Raw genomic sequence first — 24,106 nt, 5'->3', positions numbered from 1 at the left:
TATGGTGACACACTTTATTTGCACGTATGAAAACAGAACCGTGAAACCCGTGGAAATTGTTTTCAGGAGGGGGTGGGATGAGGCGAAGGCGTGATTGAGACACACTGTATACGCACGTGGGCGTGTGCGCAGCCATCGCGCTGACGAAAACGCACACCCGAGAAGGGGTTTGTTCCCATCCAAGCAACGCGAGCTTGCTGGACAGACATAAACTGATGGAAGGAAATAAAGACACGCTCCATGTCACTCACATGCAAAACTCTGAGGCGCAACTAGGGTGACAGGCTCTAGAACCTCAGATGTACACCCTGCCCTTTGCTGAAGAACGGAAGAAGCCATGCGTTAGGCCAGAAGTCGTCGATGGGAATGGTGGAGCCTCCCTGGATCCCCGTCCTGTTCCAGGCCGTGGGTCAGGGCCTTCCTCTCCGCCCTCCGTCGTGTACTGGTTTGTCTCCACACCCACACCTGGGCATCACCTTCTTTTGGGTGCTGGTACTGGGATTAGAAGGCAGAGCCTTTCTTCACTCACGGCTGTTATTTGATCATTTGAGCCACATCTCCAGCCCAGCATTTTGCTTGTTGGTTGGTGATGAAACTCACACACTTTTCTGCCCAGGCCAGCTTCAAATCTGGCTCTTCCAGCCTCCACCTCCTCAGTACCTGTGTCACCTTCTGAAAGTCCAACTGGAAAGGAATTTCCTAGGATCGGTCTGTAAAGTCCCATTCATTCCAAAGTTCCTTCATGATCGGAAGGGAAAAAATATCAAAAAATAAATATAATGCTGCTTTCTTTCTTTCTCTCTTTCTCTCTTTCTTTCTCTCTCTCTCTCTTTCTTTCTTTCTTTCATTGGTCATGGGGCTTGAACTCTGGGCCTGGGCGCTGTCCTTCAGCTCTTCAGTTCAAAGCCAGTGCTCCACTGCTTTAGCCACAGCACCACTTCTGGTTTTCTAGTGGTTTATTGGAGATAAGAGTCTCATGGCCTTTCCTGCTGAGGTTGGCTTCCAACTTCAATCCTCAGATCTCAGCCTCCTGAGTAGTTAGGATTATGGGTATGAGCCACCAGTGCCCTGCTGTTTTTTCTTAAGTAGTTCCACTCTAGTCTCTTATCTAAGACCCCTGTTCCCTTGGAGGGAGGACATTAGCTGGTCACACAGGCTTGGTAGGTCACATGCTCTACCCTGTCAAGGCTGATTCCTTCCTTCCTTCCTTCCTTCCTTCCTTCCTTCCTTCCTTCCTTTCTTCCTTCCTTCCTTCCTTCCTCTTCTCTCTCCCTCCCCTTTCTTCCCTCCCTCCTTTTCCTCCCTCTCTTTTCTTCCCTCCCTCTCCTTTCTTCCCTCCTTCCCTCCCTTCCTCTCTCTTTTTTTTTTTTTTCCTATGAGCTTTCTGAGCATGACTTGGTCTCCCCTGGTTGCTGCTGCCCTGGCTCAGAGAACCCTGTGCTCTTCCTGGCCCCCCCCTGTTCCCCCCTCCCCGACCCCATGCTTGGATGTGGCTCTGCTCCCCAAGCTGTGCCCAGAGGTCATGCTGCAGGCCTACCTCCACAAGCAGACAGCTACACGATGCTCACTGGGACCCGAGCCGGCTTTGCCTCCAGGCACAGGGGCTGGGTAGTTCCCTTCCTGTCTGTTTTAGCTTCTGAACACCAACGCAAGAGGTGACCCAGGCAGCCCCGAGACAGGGATGCTGAAAGGCAAACATTGCGTGAGTATCAACTCTGACCAACACTGCATCCACTCATTTGGACCCCTTCACCTGCACATGGTGGCTGAGGCCCCTCTGTTAATGTCTTATAACACTGGGCCTAAAATTCCTGACTTGTATGAACAGTTGGGATGTACTGTTACACCCTAGACTAAAAAAAAACCATCTTGTTACATAAGCAACATGCAAATGAGTCTGAAATAAAATTCAGAGACAGTTCCGTTACATGTACTACAGAAAACACTATATTGCCTTCAGAAAATTAAATACTAAAAAATAATGGTGGCTCAAGTGGTAGAACACTTGCCTAGCAGGTGCAAGGCCCTGAGTTCCAACTCCAGAAAAAGCACAAAAACCATAGTAGGGTTTATGGACAGACCACTCAAAGACTATGAAAAGGCACACAAAGACTAGAAACAGCTGCAGAGAATTATCTGTCTGTCTGTCTACCTATGTCATCTATATTGGGTCTTGCATTGGCTGGCCTTGCTTGCTTGGCTGGTGCTCTACCAATTGAGCCAGGTCTCCAGTCTGGCTTTTTCCTTGTTAGTTGTAGATGAAATGTCATAGAATTTTCTTTCTGTGGTGGACTCAAACCAAGATCCTCCAGCTTTCAGCTTCCAGGGTGGCTAGGATTACAGGCACGAGCTACAGGTGCCTGGATCATCTATTTTTGAGACAGGGACTTGCTATGTAGCATAGGCTGGCCTCAAACTTCCTCACTCAGCCTCTCAAGGGCTGGACTCACAGGCACGCATCGCCATGCCCGGTAAGAGCCATCGTTTAATTGTTCAGAATATGGCTGTACAGCTGGATGTGAGGTGCAGAGGTAACACAGATGGAGGAGAGGTCTGAGAAGATGCAACTTCCTGCTGGCACGGCAACTGCCAGCCCGTCCCTTTCTGAGGATGGGTCCTGAATCCCAGTCCTCACGTTGGATTTCCTTTAAGTTGAACTGTAGGAACTCCCACTTGTTTAGCATCTGAGCTGAGGGCTTTCCTTTCCCTGCTAAGTATTAGAACTGGACTCTCACAGTGTCAGCTCTGCTGTGCCGGAGCCACACCGGAGCAGCCCAAGGCACACAGAGCTGACAGCATCGCCTTGGCCGGTCCCCCGCCAGACTGCAGCCCCTCGTCGATCGTTGTCGTAGAGGTGATGGACAGAGGGGTTCAGTTACATGGCAGGTAACGAGTACATTTCTTTTTGAGCCATGTCACCCCTTCCCTATCTTCTTCTCTCCCTTTTTACAGTTTTCACATAGCCAGCTCACCCCGTGTGTGTCTGTGTGTCTGTGTCTGTGTGTATATGTCAGTGCATCTCTCTTTCCATTGCACCTCCTAGGAGATTAAGACAAAAATGCAGGGGTGTTACAAAGGATCAGCTTCTTACTTCCAGCAAACCAGGAGAATCAAGCAGCAAAGTTCATTACACTCTGCGCAACTCCCAGCAGTGAGAAGAAATCTATGTCCATATTGGATGTGAAACAGTTAAAAAGAAAAACAATTCCTATTTTTATAGACACAGTTTCTGCCTAGTGAATGATGATCAAGAACACACACACACACACACACACACACACACACACACACACACACACTGGGTGCTGGTGGCTCACACCTGTAATCCTCACTACTCAGGAGGCTGAGATCTGAGGAATGATGTTCAAAGCCAGCCTAGGCAGGAAAAACTGTAAGGCTCTTATCTTTAATTATCCAGCCAAAAGGCAGAAGTGAAGCTGTGGCTCAAGTGGTAGAGTGCCAGCCTTGAGTGAAAAATCTTAGGGATAACTTCCAGGCCCTGAGATCAAGCCCCAGGACCAGCACACACACACACATACACACACATACACATATACACTCACACTTAGGCATACACTCACATTCATAACACACACTCAGACACACACATACACATGCACATGTTCACACACACATGAACACCCTCAGGCACACACACATGCACATGTTCACATATATATACATACATGAACACACTCAGGCATACACACACACTATCTCTCCGTACTCTTTCTCATTTAGCTTTTTTTCATTTTCTTTATTATTTCACTTGAAAAATAACAATGAAGCCATTCAAAAGACCTGAAATATTTCTTTTTGAATGGAAAGCTTCACATTCATTTATTTAATACAAATGTATCAATTTTTTTTTTGTGCTAAGACCTTAGGATCTCAGGATACAGACTATATCAAATTATTCACTGCTGGAAGAAATATTGTGCGCATTAAATCAAAATACCCCAAACTACAAGTCTGCAGATTGACTTACTTTGGTCATTTTTCTCTTGAGAAGATGTTTCTTCATTATTTGACCTTGATCTGTAACTTTCTAGGGTGTGTTCCGAAATTTCATTTTCTGCAAGAAAAGCAAGTTCACGCACTGATCTCTGGTGCCACAGACATCATTTATACACAGGAAGCTGTGTTTAATAAGATGGTACCTCGTTACCTTACTGCACTATAGCTGTGTTCCTACCCTCCTGTATTTCCAGCCCTCATCAGTTTAGCACTAGGAGCATGCTCTCTGCATGCTACCATAGGAGCTTTAAAGGCAGGATGGACATAGCTATTCATTTGCAATAGTTCTAAAAGAACAATGGGAGAGTGGGGCTGAGTCATTAATGGAAGATTTTTGAAAGAGCACTGTGATATTCACCAGGCTGCAGGCAGACACACCTGAAAACTATCAGACCTTGTTTCTAGGTTGTTGTTTAATGAGGATGTTAGTGCATCTGACTGTGTAGAGACAGATACTGAACAAGTAAGAGCAATGCTACTCAAAGCCATGAGAGGATCTAGTGTTTTGTCTTGAGAGGTCAATGGTTCTCTACCCCTGGAGCTGTTTGACCCATATGTAACTGATGGGCATCACAATTACCACAGATGACCACGATTACGTTATATGTGTAATTTAAAGTATTGTAGAGCTGACTGCTACAGCTTCTGCCTACAATCCCAGCTGCTTGGGAGGATTGCACTTCAAGCCATTCTGAGACTAAAAAGCTAGCAAGACTCCATCTCAACAAATAAGCAGGGCATGAGGGATCCGGCTGTAAGTTAAGTAGGAGGCAAAGGTAGGGGGACCTGTCCAAGGTCAGCCATGGGCCAAAGCACGTGGCCCTATCTGAAAAGGTGCTGGAGGAGTGGCTCAAGTTGTAGAGCACCTGCCTAGTAAGTGCAAAGCCCCAGGTTCAAACCCCAGAGTGAACTGATGTGACGCTGCTCTGCGTCCCTCCTGACATCCCTTCGCCCAACGCACCGCCAAGGCTGCTGTTAACTTAGGCACCTCCGACACTAGGTGTATAATTTTCTTTTTGGTTTTTAGCAACTCTTCTTGTTGGCGTGCTCAGGGAAAAATGGCAAATCTATGGTAGATGAGTGAGGCTGCGCGCACTGGTGCTGAGCACCAACGGGGCCAATACAGTCTCAGTGAGAGCCGGAACCCCTGGACGGCAGGGATCTGCTCGTCGTTTGGTTGACAGGTGAGTCCCTAGCAGCCGGAGGCGGTGCCCAGCACGCAGCAGACACTCAGCAAATGCTGAGTGAGCAAATGCAGAGACTGAGCTCTGCATTTCGCGCCCCCCTGTGGACTGTCCTGTCTGTTCTGCAGCACAAAAACCAAGAGCTGGTCTGTTTTCTGCTGCTTTGGGTCACAGTGTCTGGAGAGACACAACCCACATGACTCGAAGGCCAGTGGTTATGAGGGTGACCAGTGGCCTGGATTGCTTAGCTTGTGCAGCCGTGTGTGGGAATGGAGGTCCAGCGGATGGCGTGGCTCCCCGCTCACCCCTTTTCCAGATGACGTGGGCCTTGCGCAGCTTCATGATGAAGAGCTGGACGATGACAAAGAGGATGAAGATGAGGAGAGACACAAGGCTGAGCAGCAGAATCCCACTTTTTCTCCGCATCACCCCCGCCTGCTGAGGGTCTGTCTCTGGAGGGAGAATGAGGAGGCTCTGGTGAGGACATGCACTACACATCCGCGCTCAGTCGGGCTCAGAGATGGCCCTTGGGAAGGAAAGGGCCAGAGGTCACTCCTCCAAGTCCCTTCTCTGAAAACAAGGTAGGCATAGAAACAACCAAAGCAAGAACCTCGGCAGAAAAAAATCGAAAAGGCTATTTTTCTAATGACAGAGATATGAAAGCCGTTATTATTCATTGCTAGAGAAAGCATGAAAGAATATTGAATCATAAATACTCAATTATAGTCAGGGGATCCAAGTTAGCTGTAAGCCATGCCTTTTAGCAACATGTGGTTCAAGTAGTAAAAGAAATGGCCAAGGAGTTTGGAAAATATCCAAATAACATGAAAATTCACCGATCTCGACTTGGTTCAAAGTGGCTCTAATGTGAAGGCATTTAAGGATAAACCAAATGAGCTTACACATATTTCTTGCTGGGTACCAGTGGCTCACACCTGTAACCCTACCTATCCAGGAGGCTGAGATCCAGAGAACTGTGGATCAAAGCTAGCTCAGGCAAGGAACGTGTGTGAGCCTCCATCTTCAAAGGGGCCAACCAAAAGTGGGGCTGGAGGCATGACTCAGGTGGTAGAGCACCAGCTGAGCAAGAAAACTGAGAAAAGCAACATACTAATAAAGGCAAACAGAAGCAAGAGACAGGATGTCAAATTCTAGAACCATACGTATTTATACACTGACACAGAGGGACTCAGACACAGGGGTCCCTGAGGGCTGAGTTTGTCCACTAAGTTTTCCATGGAGATCTGGAATTTCATGGGGACTTTTTAGAGGTAGGGCTGACCAGGGAGGGGTGAGCTGCACCTCATGGGAAGGGAGTAATGGGGGGGGGGGGTCCTGTCCTTAGTTGTGGACCATGGGAAGCAGGAAGCTTTCCTAAGAGTGCAGTGTGCAATGGGATACTTTGATTGGCAGATGCTAAAGTGGACCAGAAAGGAGGACCGGAGTTACGATGTTCCATATGGGAGGTGGCGGGTCTGCATCAGGTGGATGACTCCAGAGCTGGACAAGTGCCTGAGAGAGAGGAACCGGAGCTGCGAGGTCCCACGCCCTTCCACATATAGGCTGTGGAAGTGCGTGTGGATGAGGGGTGTCTGCGGGTGCGTGTGGATGAGGGGTGTCTGCGGGTGCGTGTGGATGGGGGTGTCTGCAGGTGTGTGTGGATGGGGGGTGTCTGCGGGTGCGTGTGGATGAGGGGTGTCTGCGGGTGTGTGTGGATGGGGGGTGTCTGCGGGTGCGTGTGGATGGGGGTGTCTGCGGGTGCATGTGGATGAGGGGTGTCTGCGGGTGCGTGTGGATGGGGGTGTCTGCGGGTGCGTGTGGATGGGGGTGTCTGCGGGTGCGTGTGGATGGGGGGTGTCTGCGGGTGCGTGTGGATGAGGGGTGTCTGCGGGTGTGTGTGGATGAGGGGTGTCTGCGGGTGCGTGTGGATGGGGGGTGTCTGCGGGTGCGTGTGGATGAGGGGTGTCTGCAGGGCGTGTGGATGGGGGGTGTCTGCAGGTGTGTGTGGATGGGGGGTGTCTGCGGGTGCGTGTGGATGAGGGGTGTCTGCAGGGCGTGTGGATGAGGGGTGTCTGCGGGTGCGTGTGGATGAGGGGTGTCTGCGGGTGTGTGTGGATGGGGGTGTCTGGGGTGTGTGTGGATGAGGGGTGTCTGCGGGTGCATGTGGATGGGGGTGTCTGCGGGTGCGTGCAGATGAGGGGTGTCTGCGGGTGCGTGTGGATGGGGGGTGTCTGCGGGTGCGTGTGGATGAGGGGTGTCTGCGGGTGCGTGTAGATGAGGGGTGTCTGCAGGACGTGTGGATGAGGGGTGTCTGTGGGTGCGTGTGGATGAGGGGTGGTGTGGGGGTGCGTGTGGATGAGGGGTGTCTGTGGGTGCGTGCAGATGAGGGGTGTCTGCGGGTGCGTGTGGATGGGGGGTGTCTGCGGGTGTGTGTGGATGAGGGGTGTCTGCGGGTGCGTGTGGATGGGGGTGTCTGTGGGTGTGTGTGGATGAGGGGTGTCTGCGGGTGCGTGTGGATGGGGGTGTCTGTGGGTGCGTGTGGATGAGGGGTGTCTGCAGGGCGTGTGGATGAGGGGTGTCTGCGGGTGTGTGTGGATGGGGGTGTCTGTGGGTGTGTGTGGAGGAGGGGTGTCTGCGGGTGCGTGTGGATGAGGGGTGTCTGCGGGTGTGTGTGGATGGGGGTGTCTGTGGGTGCGTGTGGATGGGGGTGTCTGTGGGTGTGTGTGGATGAGGGGTGTCTGCGGGTGCGTGTGGATGAGGGGTGTCTGCGGGTGCGTGTGGATGGGGGTGTCTGCGGGTGCGTGTGGATGAGGGGTGTCTGCGGGTGCGTGTGGATGGGGGTGTCTGTGGGTGTGTGTGGATGAGGGGTGTCTGCGGGTGCGTGTGGATGAGGGGTGTCTGCAGGTGCGTGTGGATGAGGGGTGTCTGCAGGTGCGTGTGGATGAGGGGTGTCTGCGGGTGTGTGTGGATGGGGGTGTCTGCAGGGCGTGTGGATGAGGGGTGTCTGCGGGTGCATGTGGATGGGGGTGTCTGCGGGTGCGTGTGGATGGGGGTGTCTGTGGGTGTGTGTGGATGGGTGGTGTCTGCAGGGCGTGTGGATGAGGGGTGTCTGCGGGTGCGTGTGGATGAGGGGTGTCTGCGGGTGCGTGTGGATGGGTGGTGTCTGCGGGTGCGTGTGGATGAGGGGTGTCTGCGGGTGCGTGTGGATGGGTGGTGTCTGCAGGTGCGTGTGGATGGGGGTGTCTGCGGGTGCGTGTGGATGAGGGGTGGTGTGGGGGTGCGTGTGGATGAGGGGTGTCTGTGGGTGTGTGTGGATGAGGGGTGTCTGCGGGTGCGTGTGGATGAGGGGTGTCTGCGGGTGCGTGTGGATGGGGGTGTCTGCGGGTGCGTGTGGATGAGGGGTGTCTGCGGGTGCGTGTGGATGGGGGTGTCTGTGGGTGTGTGTGGATGAGGGGTGTCTGCGGGTGCGTGTGGATGAGGGGTGTCTGCAGGTGCGTGTGGATGAGGGGTGTCTGCGGGTGCGTGTGGATGAGGGGTGTCTGCGGGTGTGTGTGGATGGGGGTGTCTGCAGGGCGTGTGGATGAGGGGTGTCTGCGGGTGCGTGTGGATGAGGGGTGTCTGCGGGTGCGTGTGGATGGGGGGTGTCTGCGGGTGCGTGTGGATGGGGGGTGTCTGCGGGTGCGTGTGGATGGGGGGTGTCTGCGGGTGCGTGTGGATGGGGGGTGTCTGCGGGTGCGTGTGGATGGGGGTGTCTGCGGGTGTGTGTGGATGAGGGGTGTCTGTGGGTGTGTGTGGATGGGGGTGTCTGTGGGTGCGTGTGGATGAGGGGTGTCTGCGGGTGCGTGTGGATGGGTGGTGTCTGCGGGTGCGTGTGGATGAGGGGTGTCTGCGGGTGCGTGTGGATGAGGGGTGTCTGCAGGGCGTGTGGATGAGGGGTGTCTGCGGGTGCGTGTGGATGAGGGGTGTCTGCGGGTGCGTGTGGATGGGTGGTGTCTGCGGGTGCGTGTGGATGGGGGTGTCTGCAGGGCGTGTGGATGAGGGGTGTCTGTGGGTGCGTGTGGATGAGGGGTGTCTGCGGGTGCGTGTGGATGAGGGGTGTCTGCAGGTGCGTGTGGATGAGGGGTGTCTGCGGGTGCGTGTGGATGAGGGGTGTCTGCAGGGCGTGTGGATGAGGGGTGTCTGCGGGTGCGTGTGGATGGGGGTGTCTGCGGGTGCGTGTGGATGAGGGGTGGCCTGGGGGTGCGTGTGGATGAGGGGTGTCTGCGGGTGCGTGTGGATGAGGGGTGTCTGCGGGTGCGTGTGGATGAGGGGTGTCTGCAGGGCGTGTGGATGAGGGGTGTCTGCGGGTGCGTGTGGATGAGGGGTGTCTGCAGGGCGTGTGGATGAGGGGTGTCTGCAGGTGCGTGTGGATGAGGGGTGTCTGCGGGTGCGTGTGGATGGGGGTGTCTGCGGGTGTGTGTGGATGAGGGGTGTCTGCGGGTGCGTGTGGATGGGTGGTGTCTGCGGGTGCGTGTGGATGGGGGTGTCTGCGGGTGTGTGTGGATGAGGGCTGGTCTGGGGGTGCGTGTGGATGGGGGTGTCTGCGGGTGCGTGTGGATGGGTGGTGTCTGGGGGTGCGTGTGGATGGGGGTGTCTGCAGGGCGTGTGGATGAGTGGTGTCTGCGGGTGCGTGTGGATGAGGGGTGTCTGCAGGGCGTGTGGATGAGGGGTGTCTGCGGGTGCGTGTGGATGAGGGGTGTCTGCAGGGCGTGTGGATGAGGGGTGTCTGCGGGTGCGTGTGGATGGGGGTGTCTGCGGGTGCGTGTGGATGAGGGGTGGCCTGGGGGTGCGTGTGGATGAGGGGTGTCTGCGGGTGCGTGTGGATGAGGGGTGTCTGCGGGTGCGTGTGGATGGGGGTGTCTGCGGGTGCGTGTGGATGGGGGGTGTCTGCAGGGCGTGTGGATGAGGGGTGTCTGCGGGTGCGTGTGGATGAGGGGTGTCTGCGGGTGCGTGTGGATGAGGGGTGTCTGCGGGTGCATGTGGATGGGGGGTGTCTGCAGGGCGTGTGGATGAGGGGTGTCTGCGGGTGCGTGTGGATGAGGGGTGTCTGCAGGGCGTGTGGATGAGGGGTGTCTGCAGGTGCGTGTGGATGAGGGGTGTCTGCGGGTGCGTGTGGATGGGGGTGTCTGCGGGTGCGTGTGGATGAGGGGTGTCTGCGGGTGCGTGTGGATGAGGGGTGTCTTCGGGTGCGTGTGGATGGGTGGTGTCTGCGGGTGCGTGTGGATGGGGGTGTCTCCGGGTGTGTGTGGATGAGGGCTGGTCTGGGGGTGCGTGTGGATGGGGGTGTCTGCGGGTGCGTGTGGATGGGTGGTGTCTGGGGGTGCGTGTGGATGGGGGTGGTCTGCGGGTGCGTGTGGATGAGGGGTGGTCTGCGGGTGCATGCTGCCGAGGGAGCCCAATTCTGGGAGAGCGGATTTTGTGGGGGAAGGAGCTCTCGTTTCGAGCGGTGTCCGGTTGAAGAGTTGGCAGGAAATTCTGCTAGCTATAAGTAGGAAGTAGAATGAGCAGTAAGTAGGATATTCTAATGCTCACAGAACATCCTGGAAACAGTGAGATATTCTAGAGCTATCCTGGCATGGCTAGGACAGCCAGAACAATGTAGGAAGCGGGCTAAACTTGTTTGTTTGTTTGAATTGAGGTGCCCTGGGCCGGGGAGGCAGCTCCATGGGAAAGTCCTTGCCTAACATGGGAAGCTGGGGTACAATATTCAGCACTACAAAAAAGGAAAAGAGAAAAGCAAAGCAAAAAAGAGGAAAGACAGAGAAAGGGGGGAAGAGGAAGGGAAGGTGAGAGAGAGGGGAGGAGGGAGGGAGGAAAGAAGGAATAAAGGAAGGAAGGAAGGAAGGAAGGAAGGAAGGAAGGAAGGAGGAAAGAAGGAAGGAGGCAAAGAGGAAAGGAAAGGAGGGAGGAAGGAAGGGAGGGAGGGAGATAAGGCAGTGAAATCAGAAGTACATCTCATTTAAGAAGTCAGGGAGGATGTGTAATTAGCTAATGGACATAGAGAAGCAGCGGTTAGAGAAAAATAACAGGACAGGCAAAGTAGGTCAAGGAGAGCAGCCAGCAAAGGACGTCGGGGGGGGGGGGGGGGGGCAAGGGAGCAATTAGCCAATCATGTCAGAAAAGGAAGAAAGGTCAAGAAAAAATGAGAGCCGAAAAAGGTCACTGGCTTTTTTTATCGACTAAGAGGTTATAATGTCAAGTGTTTGATTTCATTTCAGTAGGTGACGCTTACCGGTGGTCAAGCCGGAGTCCAGAGTGGGTTGCTCTTCCTCTTCCTGGGTGGGCTCTGGTGTAGTGGAATTTTCCATCACGGAGACGAAAGTGAAGGGAAATGAGAGATCACATGCACATGACTCATGGGTAACCTCTGGTCACCCCCAAACTCTGGCTGATAGCAACTTTCCAGGGGATGGTGCTGAGGGGGTGGGACTTTTCAGAGGTGTTCAGTACCAGGCACCAGAGGCTCACGCCTGTCCTCCTGCTACTCAGGAGGCTGAGATCTGAGGATCACAATTTGAAGCCAGCTTGGGCAGGAAAGTCCATAAAACGACTCTCCAATTAACCACCCAAACATCCAGAAGTGGAGCCGTGTCTCAAGCATAGAAGCTGCTAAGGGACAGTGCCCAGGCCCTGAGTTCAAGCCCCAGTACCAGCGTGTGCATGCACACACACACAGCATAATAAAATTAAAAAAATACTCTTAAAATGTAGCATTAGAGGAGCTGGACACTGACCGGCAGCCGTGGTGCGCTGGGACGTGTGGGAGGAGAGGGGGTTTCTCTGCAGGTTCTCTGCTGCTGTCCCTTGGTCAGCAACTAGGAAAGGGAAAGACAGAATTCTGCAATGGTGGAGCGCAGTTTTCCCCACATTGGGCTCAGTGGTGGGGCATTTGGTGGTTTGTGGAGGCTGTGTGTGAATCTCCAGAATGCCGCATGTGCAGCTCCCAGCCTGGCGTTTGTATTGGCATCCTGCAGACCGCCATCTGCCACCGGCCAGCGTGATAGGCCTGCAGGCTGGGCCTCTGCAGTCGTGGGCAAAAGCCACTCACCGTTCCTTTCCAGATCCGTCCACCCTGCCCATCTGTCCGTCAGCCAGGCGGCTCTAGAGCCAGCCTTGGGCGGTGCTGAGTTCCAGTGACGCTCTTTGCTCGGGCCTGCGCAAGAGGCCTGACTCATCCAACCTCATGCGTTTCCTTGTCTGTGGATTGGAGGCACTGATGGCGTTTTCTTCTTTATGTTGTTTTTGGACAGCACGGATGAGTTTATTCATAGACTGTTTAGCATAGAGCCTGGCTGGTTATTCAGCCCAGGGCTGACAAAATGTCATGACATGGAGACCCGAGCGGCGATCACCGCCCGGGACAAGGCCAGCTGTGGGGAGGGGGGCGGCTGGGCCTGGGAATGTGCCCCGGGGCTTCGGGACATACTGAGATGCCAAGGGCTGCTTGGGCACCCCTTTAATGAAAGATTTCTCTTACCTAATTAAGAAAAACCTTATTTTACTCATTGAACATGAATAATTTGAAAAGTACGAAGGAATATGCCTGAATTATGGGTAAAAACGCTGAGGAGAGGAGGAAGGATCACAGGAAGCGTTAGGAGACGCTCACACGCTCAGGTGCGTTTCGGCCCCAGCAGCCCCACCTCTACAGCTTATTAACTGCTGCGTGCACACAGCTCTGCTTGGTAAAGTTTAATGAATAAATTAGGTGCAGTAAGAGATGAACAAGAAAAAGTGCTGATAAAATCACAACAATATAAAAGTCAAAGTTACCCAGGTGCCGGTGGCTCACGCCTGGAATCCTAGCTACTCAGGAGGCTGAGATCTGAGGATTGTGATCCAAAGCCAGCCCAGGCAGGAAAGTCAGTGACACTCTTATCTCCAATTAGCCACTGAAAAAGCCAGTCATGTGAGCCACTGTGGCTCAAGTGATAGAGTGCTGGACTTGAGCAAAAGGAGTCCAGGAATAGTGCCCTGTGTTCAAGCCCCAGGACTGGTAAAAACAATGAATAACGTTGTATATAATTTTAAAAAGTTGGGGCTGGGAAGGTGGCTCAGTGGTAGAGCGCTTGCCTTGCATGCATGAGGCCCTGGGTTTGATTCCTCAGCACCACATAAGAAGAAAAAGCTAGAAGTGGCGCTGTGGCTCAAGTGGTAGAGTGCTAGCCTTGAGCTGAAGAGCTGAGGGACAGCGCCCAGGCCCAGAGTTCAGGCCCCACAACTAGACCCCCCCCCAAATAAAGAAAAGGAAAAACAAAACAGATTTTGTTTTTAAAAACACAAAGGCTAGTGACCACAGAGAAAGTTGAAGGAAGAGGAATGGCTAGTGGTAACGGAAAGAGAGAAAACCTCAAACGTGAATCACATAGAAATAATGAGGTGCAGAATCTGGGGGATACTGAGAGCTCTTGAACGATGAAAGTCTTCCATCATCACATTCACATGAACTCAGATAATTACTTGTTTAAGTACCAACCAGTTGTATGCATTTAGACTAATTACATGTGGTTAAAACTAGAGTTCGCACGTACTTTAATTTACCCTTCCAACCAGCTGCTAAGTAGTCATATTTAGACTGCATATTACTCTGGATGGATGGATGCCGGCCAGTCTGAGATGCATCTCCCTGGTGGTCAGAATGGGATCCATGAATTCACATGGTCCATGTAAACTTAAATAAGTGGTGTGTGTGTGTGTGTGTGTGTGTGTGTGTGTTCACTAAAATCAAAAAGCTTGAGAACTGTTGCTCAACTTTGTAAAACTCCCAGCCACAGGTCAGTAACAGGACATGGCTCTTTCTCACTGAGAGACTAGAGAATGCAATCAATCACCCCAATAACAGCAGACTCCCCTGCTCTTCCTCTCCCTTCCCTGTCCTAGTCTTGGGCCCCCTTTGGGGAGAGTCTTGGGATCGTGCCCCACAGAGTGTACCCACAAAGGGTTAGAGCTCTTACTTGTAAATGAGTGTCACAGCCGCCTCAGATAATCAATACTGTAAACCAAGTGGATGAACACAATTTTCGCAATGTGTCACATCAACCTAGCTGCTCAACAGGAAAAAAAGTTAATAAATGCTAAACAGCCCACAGGTGGCTATAGAGGAGACAGGTGTTTTAACTTATTTCTATCTGTCTTGTTACTAAACATGAGATGTGGATCTATAGCCACAGAAGAGAGGGGGGGTGTTTGCAACATTGCTACTTTCCAGCACTGTAAACAACAACAACAACAACAACAACAAAATAACCCAACAATAAAAAAGCACATTTCCCTTAACATGGTTGGTTTTCTTACTTAAGGATCTGAATATCAAGCTAGTTGGGTGGTACATGCCAGTAATCCCAGCAGTGAGGCAAGAGGGTTGAGAGTTCAAGGCCAGCCTGGGCTATGAGACTTTGTCTAGAAAGAAAGAAAGAAAGAAAGGAAGGAAGGAGGGAAGGAAGGAGGGAAGGAGGGAAGGAAGGAAGGAAGGAAGGAAGGAAGAAAGGAAGGAAGGAAGGAAGGAAGGAAGAAAGGAAGGAAGGAAAGAAGAAAGGAAGGAAGGAAACAAGAAAGGAAGGAAGGAAGGAAGGAAGGAAGGAAGGAAGGAAGGAAGAAAGAGAAGAAAACAAAAAAATGAGACTCTTCCTACCAACTAGCTAGGTGAGCACAGTACCCACCCCTCTATGTTTTTTTGTTTTTTGTTTTTGTTGATCATGGGCCTTGAACTTAGGGCCTCAATGCTGTCCCTGAGCATTTTCGCTAGCACTCTACCATTTTGAACTTCAGTGCCACTTCTGGTTTTCTGGCGGTTCATTGGAGATGAAGAGTCCCAAGGACTTTCCTGCCTGGGCTGGTTTTGAACCACAGTCTTCAGATCTCAGCCGCCTGAGTAGCTAGGATGATAGGCGTGGGCCTCTGGCTGGTGGCCCTCTGTCTCTAGTAAGCCTCCGACTCAGGTCTCATCCTCGCCTGCCCTGTGTTCCTGTCTCTCCTGGGCAGGTGGAGGTGTGATTTGGGATGTGTGCGGAAGACATTACAAGACACACCAGTCTCTGGGGCCCTGTGTCTTCTACTGATGGCAGCGTCTCCATAATCTTTTGGTTGGCTGAGGGAGGGTCCTATGGAAAGCATTTGGCAGTGCCAGGGACCTCGACCGCCACAGCCGCTGCCCTTGGAGCCAAAGTTTCCTGTGCCAGTTCACCCTTTGCAGAAGTCTCTCCTTGCAGGTTATTCTAACCTTTGATAAAAGAAGGTTTCCAGTTAATTCTGTCATCCAACCTTTCTGCTGAGGTGATACCCTTGTACTGTTTTACACCCAGACATTCTTTGGAAAACGAGACTCACGGCTCTGCTAATTAGACCCATGGTTCACGCAGCTTCTTAAAGATCCATCTTGACTCGAAGAGTTATTTATAGTTTTTAAATTATAGCTTGGGCTCTGGGGGGAATCTTCAAAACAGTCACAACAAAGCAAATCTAAAGAGCAATCACGTCTAATGCAATTGCATGAGTTTTCTTTTTTTAAAGGACCTAAAATAATATCAACACCTTGAAAGGTATTTCAGTTCATGTTGTTTCCTTTGGGGTAGTGTGCTTGATTTGATAGCCTCCCAAGCAGGGCTGTTTACAGTCAAGTGACAGTGGCAGTCTTCGTCCAGAAGAAAGCCAGGCACCAGACTCCGGCATTCTGCTAGGCCTCACTCCCGACTGGCTGTGGCTGCAGCCCTGCTCTACCACTGCGTTGCCACTGGAACTCACTGCAGGGACGTGCTGTTAGGGAAAGCTGGCTTCCCTGTAATCGCACCCTGAAGGACTTTGCCCACGTCAGTGGATTTCATCTGATAGCGCAGGATTAAGGTCAATTAAAAACAGAGACAATGGCCAGTTCTTACCCAAGTCTTCAAACCGGAAGGGCGTGACCAGCTTTCTCCCCGGCAGCCCTTCGTGCTGGACAATGCAGCTCACCTGTGAGCTTTTGTCGGCGGCGTGGATTACCAGTGTGCTGGTGGTGTTACACTTCTTCCTGCCCGGGCCAAATTCATGGTGGGTCCCCCCTAGGGAGCAATACAAGGAGATCAAAAAGGCTCCTTGGTGATATCGCGTGGTCTCCGCTCTTTTAGTCACCCAGGGCTTTGACATCATGGCAAAGAATAGTTTTCTAAGTTTCTCTGACCTCAGCCGGCGGCCTCTCCTATGCAGGATGTGGCCATAAAAGCAAGTGGGTGGGCTGGGAAGGTGGCTCAGTGGTAGAGCGCTTGCCTTGCATGCTCGAGGCCCTGGGTTCAATTACTCAGCACCACATAAGCAAAAAGAAAAAAGCCGGAAGTGGCGCTATGGCTCAAGTGGTAGAGTGCTAGCCTTGAGCTGAAGAGCTGAGGCCCAGAGTTCAGGCCCCACGACCGGACCCCCCCCAAAAAAAAAAAAAAAAGCAAGTGGGTGAAGGAGAGAATGGCTAGGTTTCTTCAAATCCTTTGTTATTGGGACAAAATTCAAAGCTTGTAGCGGGGCCCGCAAGGAGGGCTTGGATTATATCCATATAACCGGAACCAGGAACTTGCCCAGGTTATATGAATAAGATAGGTTAAAGGAATTTTGTTTTTAGTTTGTTTATTCATTTTTATTTAGTGCCAGTATTGAGCTTGAACTTGGGGCCTGGGTATTGTGTCTTAGCTTTTTCACTCAAGGCTGGTGCTTTACCACCTGAGTCATAGCTCTAATTCTGGCTTTTTGGTGATTAATTGAAGATAAAAGCCTTATAGACTTTCTTGTCTCAGCTGGCTTAGAACTGTGATCCTCAGGTCTCAGCCTCCTGAGTAGCTAGACTTACAAGCGTAAGCTACTTGCTCCTGACATAGGAGTCTTGCTCTTAAAGTACAATTGGTGCTGGGCTGGGTTTCAGGCATAGATTTTTCTCTCTACAACTCCATTTGGCCCTCACTTTTCTCAACTCTGTATGGCCTCTTGCAGCTCTCAAAGATGTGTGAATCTACAGATATGGAAGGCATGCCTGGTGAGATGGAAGCAAACCATCATATTTGTTACGTTGTTTCAAGCAAAACCTCAAAATGTATCTTTATTCCTACCATGTTTAAAATTTGTCCTCCTGAGGGTAACACAGTCTTACATCATCTAAGGAAGATCTCATCTCTTCCCTTACAGTCTTATGGCTTACAACAATGTGGAAGTGTGTTCACATGAGTGCTGTTCACAGACAGTACAAAATTCAATACATTACCTAAAAGAGTCAGTATACACGCAGGCACATACACACGTATCATTCTATTATATGGGTTAGTTTAACTATAGACTAGTGTAAATCCTTGAAGCATGTTAAGGGGAGGTGAAGCTGTATGGATACTTACTATTAGGTATATAAAATGCATAATAGTTGAGATCTCTTCAATTTTTTGGTAAGCTCATTGCAAGGTAACACATGACCAACTACACAGTGTATATTCCTATATAAAATGTATTTTCACTTTTATGCCATGAAAAAGTTTATGTCCAGGTGTAGTAGCTGTGTTTCAACTGTCATTATTTGCGATTATCCTTTCAATATGAGAAATAGTATTGATGGTCTATATGGATAAGTTTTTTGTAGATGTTATTTGGTGGTGTTTTGGGTACTTCCTGTCACCAGAGGGCGCCAGAACACTTAAAAAAAATCCCTTGAAAATTTAAGACCGAAACAAAGAGCCGTTTTCTGACCTACCATAGATTTCCAGGTGGTTCCCCAGCAGCCAGGTGATCTGCGGAGGGGGCTTGCTGCCCTTGGTGGAGCACCTGAGCACCAGATGGGAGTCTCCATTTGGCCTTCTGATAACGGACGCTTCCAGGGTTGGCTTGAAAGGAGTTGCTAGAAGAAAATGATTATTTTTTTCCTGTGTTGGGCTGCCCAGCTCAGCAAAGCTCAGAGCACGTGGGCTCAGTGGCACACACAGCCTAATAAGCGGGTGTCATTTGTGACCCAACTTTGCTCAGAATCCTGGGTTGTTAATGACTTATACATTCTTGCAAAGATACTCCGGCTGAAGTCAGAATGGCCATGACTGCTGTGTGATCAGTCTTTGAAAATGCCTGAGCAGCCAGTCTCCCAGCAGCGGCTTGACTTGGCGTATGGCGATTCTTTGGTAGAGCGCTAGGCCTAGGAGAAACCTGGCTTCCCAGTCTCACCGCTGCTGTGGCCTAGCTGGGGGAGCTCTGGGGAGCCCTCCGCTTCTTGGGATAGCCAGGGCTTCCTCTTCTGTGCTAAGGAGGAGAGGGCAATAAAGTGGCCTTTTTCAGCTTCCAGACTTTTAAGTCTGACTCACCTCAAGTCAGTTACATTTGTCCCTCTCTAATACCAAAAGGGTGTAAATGGCCTGTTGATCTTCTTTTCCTTTGCAGTTCTGTCTTGGAAATACATCTTTCCCCCCATTCTTCCCTGATACAAGTCCACAACCACACTCTTCAATATCTATTAGCCCAGCTGTGTGCTGCCAAGATATCAGAAACATGTTCACTAGCTTCAAGTATGACTAGATGCATTACTTTGGCAACATAAAGATAAAAAAGATAGGGGCTGGGAAGGTGGCTCAGTGGTAGAGCGCTTGCCTTGCATGCACAAGGCCCTGGGTTCGATTCCTCAGCACCACATAAGCAAAAAGAAAAAAGCCGGAAGTGGCGCTGTGGCTCGCGCCCAGGCCCAGAGTTCAGGCCCCATGACTGGACCAAAAAAAAAAAAAAAAAGAAAAAAGATTAGTCCCTGCTAGGAGCTAATCAACTGGTGCTATATTTAGTCTCAAACTGTTAAATATTATATTAGGACTGGTGGTGGAGCTTAGTGGTAGAGCCTGTGCTGAGCATGCTTAAGGCCCTGGGTTCACACACACACACACACACACACACACACACACACACACAATCCCCCCAAAATCATGTGTTTCCAGGCATTGGCAACACATTGGGAAGCGGAGTCTTAGGATCACTGTTCAAAGCCAGCCTGGGCAGGGAAGTCTGTGAGACTCTTATCTCCAATTAACCAGCAAAAAGCTGGAAGTCAAGCTGTGGCTCGCATGGTAGAGCACTAGTCTCGAATAGAAAAAGCTAAAGGACAGTGCCCAGGCCCTGAGTTGAAGCCCCAATACTGGCATAAACAAACAAACAAAAGATCATGTGTTGAGTGGTGTGGTAGAGATAGACAATGGGGTGTTCAAAAATCTGCACTGGAAAGGACCAGGAGACAGAGCAGACAGGCCTGGGTGAAGCCATGTAGGTCCTCAGAGGACCAGGCAGACAGAGCAGACAGGCCCGGGTGAAGCCATGTTGGTCCTCAGAGGACCAAGCAGACAGAGCAGACAGGCCCGGGTGAAGCCATGGAGGTCCTCAGAGGACCAGGCAGACAGAGCAGACAGGCCCGGGTGAAGCCATGGAGGTCCTCAGAGGACCAGGCAGACAGAGCAGACAGGCCCGGGTGAAGCCATGGAGGTCCTCAGAGCCCCTCCCTCTCAGCCACTTTCCCATCATGCCTTCAGTGCTGACTTCAGTGCAGCAACCAGGAGAAACATTCATACAATTATGTCATTTAACGATCAATAAAAAGCATTTTTTAAATTGATCTAGTCTGCCACAAAAAGCAAAACAAGACATTAAGATGGAGGCTGGACATCACTGCCCAGCTATGGAGCGGAGCGGGTCCCTGATGATCAGAGGCTGTCAGTCAGAGCACAGGCTGCCTGCTTCTACCTCCCACAGGAGGCGGGGTGCGCAGGGGCCGAGCATGCCACAGGGTGTGGGAAGGGAGCTGTCACTGGATTTGGGAAGGGAGCTGATCCGCTGTGCCCTGCCCTGGGCATGCTGTCACAGGGGCTATTTTATTCTTACCCGTGCTTTGCCTCCCTATGCAATGTGCACCCTGCGATGGATAATGCCTGCTTCTGCTCTGAACTCTTAGTTCTGGGTGTATACTATTTGCTTATCACATACTGATTCTCTTTCCTTGAGCCAGGCACCGGTGTCTCACACCCCTAATCCTAGCTACTGAGGAGGCTGAGATCTGAGGATAGAAGCTCAAAGCCACATGGGCAAGAAAGTCCGTGAGACTTTCATCTCCAATTAAACGCCAAAAAGTCAGAAGTGGAGCTGTGGCTCAAGTGCCAGAATGTCAGCCTCAAGTTGAAAAAGCTAAGGGATAGAGCATAGGCCCTGGATTCAAGTCCTAGTGTGCATGTGCGCGCACGTGCACACACACACACACACACACACCCCTGCGCCCCTCTTTCCTCTTAGTTTCTTGGAAAGAAATTTAACTGATGCCAAAGGCACCTCCACATGTTTACATTTGAATCTAGAGCTCGCCACATAGAACGCTGTGTTCTGTTTTCTTTGAATAAAAGCTAGTAGAGATAACCTCAAGAAATGGTCTCGTGATAGGTAACATTTGAAAACCAAATGTCAGGTTTCAAAACTGGCGCCACGTGCACCGAACCACACGGCCCTCGCCAGAGGCGATGTTGCTGGAATACCTACCACGCACCACCACCTGCACGCTCTGAGTGCTCACGGTGTGGCTGTAACACAGGCAGGTGTACACGCCCTCATCCTGCAGGCTGGCGTGGGGCACTCGGATGTACAGCTGTGTGGCCGAGTGGTGAAGAAGTTGGTATCTGGAATCTTTCAAAGCTGCCAAAGGGGAAATCAAAGGGTGAGGAGGAGAGTGAGACCCTGCAAGTGCAGGCTGCTCACCCACAGGCCTCGCTTTCACTCTCCACGCTTGGAAGAAACGCACACCATGCCCTCAGCGGCCCTGCCTTCCAAACGCAGGCGCCGGCAGCGGGGCAGCGCCTGCAGGCAGCTTAAGGAAGGAAATATTTGCATCCCGGCATCTGTGAAATGAGCACCTGGCCTTTGCTCGTCCTTGTAGGAAACAGAGATGGCTCCATTGGAGACACAGTCAAGCCACAGAGGATTTAAAATTGTGTTTTCTCTAGGTAAGTCCCCTGTGAGTTACCTCTTTGAAATTGGATTTCTCTGAGGTCATCTTGTTACCATAAATGTCAAGAATGCGTTGATGAATGCATCTATTAGGTGGTTTTGATTTTTAATTTTTTATGATTAGTTGAAGCTAGATTATGACCGAGTCTTTCCAGATTTTTAGTGACTAGCAAACATAAGAGCAAGCTCCAGAGAGTACCAGCCAAAAGCCTTTCTCCCAAACACCCTTTGACATAGTTTGAAATAATGCATTGCGCTATCTCATATGTAACCTATCAATATTTAATAATGTTTGCAAAGCTTATCAATGTTTTAGGGGCTCTGCTTTGTAAACCGGAATAGAATGTGCTGACTTGGACTTTTTTAAAGCATTTAGCAATTAGGAATTTTTTTTTAACTAGAGATGTAAAATGGTTTCATCATGAAGGAGATGCTTAGTAAAAATCTTGTCCAGTGTCTAACATGAATGAATAGACGTTAGAGAGTTTCTTTCCATCTCAGACACCAGACAATTCCTCCCTGTGCAATCATGAGGTGAGGAAGGAGTGTCTTCTTCTTTAAGGAATAAATACATCCTGTCAATTTCTGTCATTTAGAAATTCTGACTTGATATGAAGAGCAATGGGGAAAGATTCAATATCCAGAAAGGAGCTCTGTCATGTGACTTGGGATGGCTCAGGTGGCCAACTCAGCAGCTGGCTGTGGCTGTGGGGTGTCACTGGCTGCACAAGGACAAAGCCCCCCAAGTCAGCCTGCTACCTACTCCCCCTTTTGCTCTAGGCTGTTTCTTGGCCACAGAGAGTCAAAAGGCGATGTGGGGGTGGGGTGGGGCCATGGAAAGTATATTTTGAGTCCCCTTTAATACTCCTGCTGGGGTTTCCATTCCAGACTGTTTGCCCCCCAAGAACAACCATGTGTCAGACACAGGCTTCACCAGGCTGACTCATGTGCGGTGGTAGGTAGCTGAGCCCACCTTTGTGTGACTCACACGGACTCTCTGTCCACTACCTGCCTGGCTGGAAGTCCCCAGCGCTCGCCCGCTCTCTCTGTCTCTGTCTGTCTGTCTCTCTCTTCCTTTCTTTTCTTTTCTTTTTCAGTTATGGGGCTTGAACTGTGGGCCTGGACACTGTCCCTCAGCTCTTCAACTCAAGGTGAGTGCTCTACCACTTGAGCCACAGAGCCCCTTCTGGATTTCTCTGCTTATGTGGTGCTGAGGAATCGAACCCTGGGCCTCATACATGCAAGGCAAGTGCTCTACCACTGAGGCACCTGCCCAGCCCCCTCAATCCAGATCTTTGATAATTGTACAAAAAAGAACAACATGAAGTTTGAAGTTTTAGTTTTCAAAAACTATGTATCAAACTAAATGAAAATCCTTTTAAGAGCAAGCATATTTGATTTCTGCTGTTTTACATAGCTCCCACTGAGCCACCCTCCCAGCCCCTTTCTCTTCTTTCTTTCTCTCCCATTCTTTCTCTCTTTATTTCTTTCCCTTCCTTCCTTCCTTCCTTCCTTCCTTCCTTCCTTCCTTCCTTCCTTCCTTCCTTCCTTCCTTCCTTCTTTCCTTCCTTCCTTCCTTCCTTCTTCCTCTTACCAGGATGCTCATTGAAGAAGATGGTGAACCCCGAGGGGGCCTGCCACTGGAGGGAGGCATTCTTCTGGAGAGAAGTGGAGCACTTGAGGGTGAGCGGCTGGCCTTCCTCCACAGTGACGGTGCCCGTGTGGTGAGTCATCAGGGCCTCTGTGGAGAAAGAGCATGGCGGCGGTGGTCAGCCTGCTGGGGCTGAGTCCTGTGGACGAGGTGGCAGGGACTTGCTCTCAACGCAACTTCACTCATTCAACCATTTATTACATATTTCTTCTAGAAATCAGAAAACGCCCCAGTGGGCACTGGTGGTTCATAGCTGTAGTCATCGCTACTCAGGAGACTGAGATCTGAGGACTGCAGTTGGAAGCCAGTCCAGACAGGAAAGGCTATGAAACTATTATCTCCAATTAACCACCAATAGGTCAGAAGTGGAGCTGTGGCCCAAGTGGTAGAATGCCAGCCTTGAGCAGAAAAACTAAGGGACAGAGCCCAGGCCCCAAGTTCAAGTCCCATTACTGGCAGAAAAAAGAAAACAGGAAGGAAGGAAGAACACAGTAAGAATGTTAACATTTTGAAAGCACTTTCACATCTGAAACTTGATCCTTATCATAATCCGGATGTTTGCTTGAGCAAATCATATTTGTTACCATCTTCTTTAAGATACAAAAATTGGTTTTTAGGGGGAACCCCCACACAAATTGTTTAGCTAAGACATACACAGAAAGAAGTTTTAAAAATCTTTTAATTGGTAAATTGGAGCTCTTAATTGGTAAATCCTAACAAGAACCCCTAGGAAACCTTTTACCGTTTGCCACCATAGATCTCTCTCTCTCTCTCACACACACACACACACACACACACTGTTCTTTCCCCTACTGTGTCCTTTAGCAGCTGAACCAGAGGAGACACAAAGGCAGTAACTTCCCTTTGATGCGTGGTCTGGGCATGGTTCTAAGCACATTAGTGAGAAGGGCGACTCCAGCTGTGTGAATGCTGCTGCCTGACCCACAGGTAGATTCAGCTGAGCAAGAAAAACATTGGCTCTGAGCGCTTACCTTGTAAGGGAAACCAAAACAGCGCGCTGAAGACGACCAGCCACATGGTGGGAGGGGAGGGGACGCGGCCAGCTTCCTGTAGACCCTGAAGGAAAGCGAGAGCCCTTCCTTTTGAAGGAGGACCCAGTCGCTCGGTCCCACCACGTGGGATAGCTCCTCCCTCTGCTATGAGAGCCCCCTCTTACTTAGCTGCCCCCCAAACACCTCCTGGTGGAACATTTTGGGGACCACAAGTGTCCCTTTGATCATGGAGAAGTGTGAGCTCTGCG

The 24,106-nt window shown here is 50.8% G+C and overlaps 1 protein-coding gene across 2 annotated transcripts; it reads right to left on the bottom strand.

Moving 5' to 3' along the window:
- On the bottom strand, positions 1-24,075 carry Crtam (cytotoxic and regulatory T cell molecule). 2 transcript variants are annotated; one of them, XR_006147854.1, is made up of 12 exons: positions 23,838-24,075; positions 22,789-22,935; positions 20,730-20,882; positions 17,935-18,078; positions 16,115-16,276; positions 11,975-12,055; positions 11,473-11,526; positions 5,507-5,653; positions 3,989-4,075; positions 1,538-1,684; positions 661-738; positions 1-495 (listed from the first exon to the last, which is right to left on the bottom strand). XR_006147854.1 is itself a non-coding variant. In XM_042682825.1 (11 exons), the coding sequence occupies exons 1-10, from the start codon at positions 23,881-23,883 to the stop codon at positions 1,554-1,556; spliced, it is 1,152 nt and encodes a 383-aa protein (XP_042538759.1). In that variant the 5' UTR covers positions 23,884-24,075; the 3' UTR covers positions 1-738; positions 1,538-1,553. The 2 variants fall into 2 exon arrangements, 1 of the variants encoding a protein (XP_042538759.1); XM_042682825.1 differs by having other exon boundaries at positions 1-738.
- Between the last annotated feature and the right edge of the window lie 31 nt (positions 24,076-24,106).

This window comes from Dipodomys spectabilis, unplaced genomic scaffold (genome assembly GCF_019054845.1).
Source record: "Dipodomys spectabilis isolate Male_0828 unplaced genomic scaffold, ASM1905484v1 ptg000076l, whole genome shotgun sequence".
Lineage (NCBI taxonomy): Eukaryota > Metazoa > Chordata > Mammalia > Rodentia > Heteromyidae > Dipodomys > Dipodomys spectabilis.
This window is presented reverse-complemented; position numbering and strand designations above follow the sequence as displayed.

Coding starts and splice junctions, on each gene's coding strand:
- Crtam (XM_042682825.1), bottom strand. CDS start 23,883: ATGTGGCTGGTCGTCTTCAGCGCGCTGTTTTGGTTTCCCTTACAAG. Junction 11,527..11,974: donor CCAGCGCACCACGGCTGCCG/GTCAGTGTCCAG, acceptor CCACTACACCAG/AGCCCACCCAGGAAGAGGAA. Junction 1,685..3,988: donor TCAAGAGAAAAATGACCAAA/GTAAGTCAATCT, acceptor TTTGCCTTTCAG/CATCCCTGTCTCGGGGCTGC.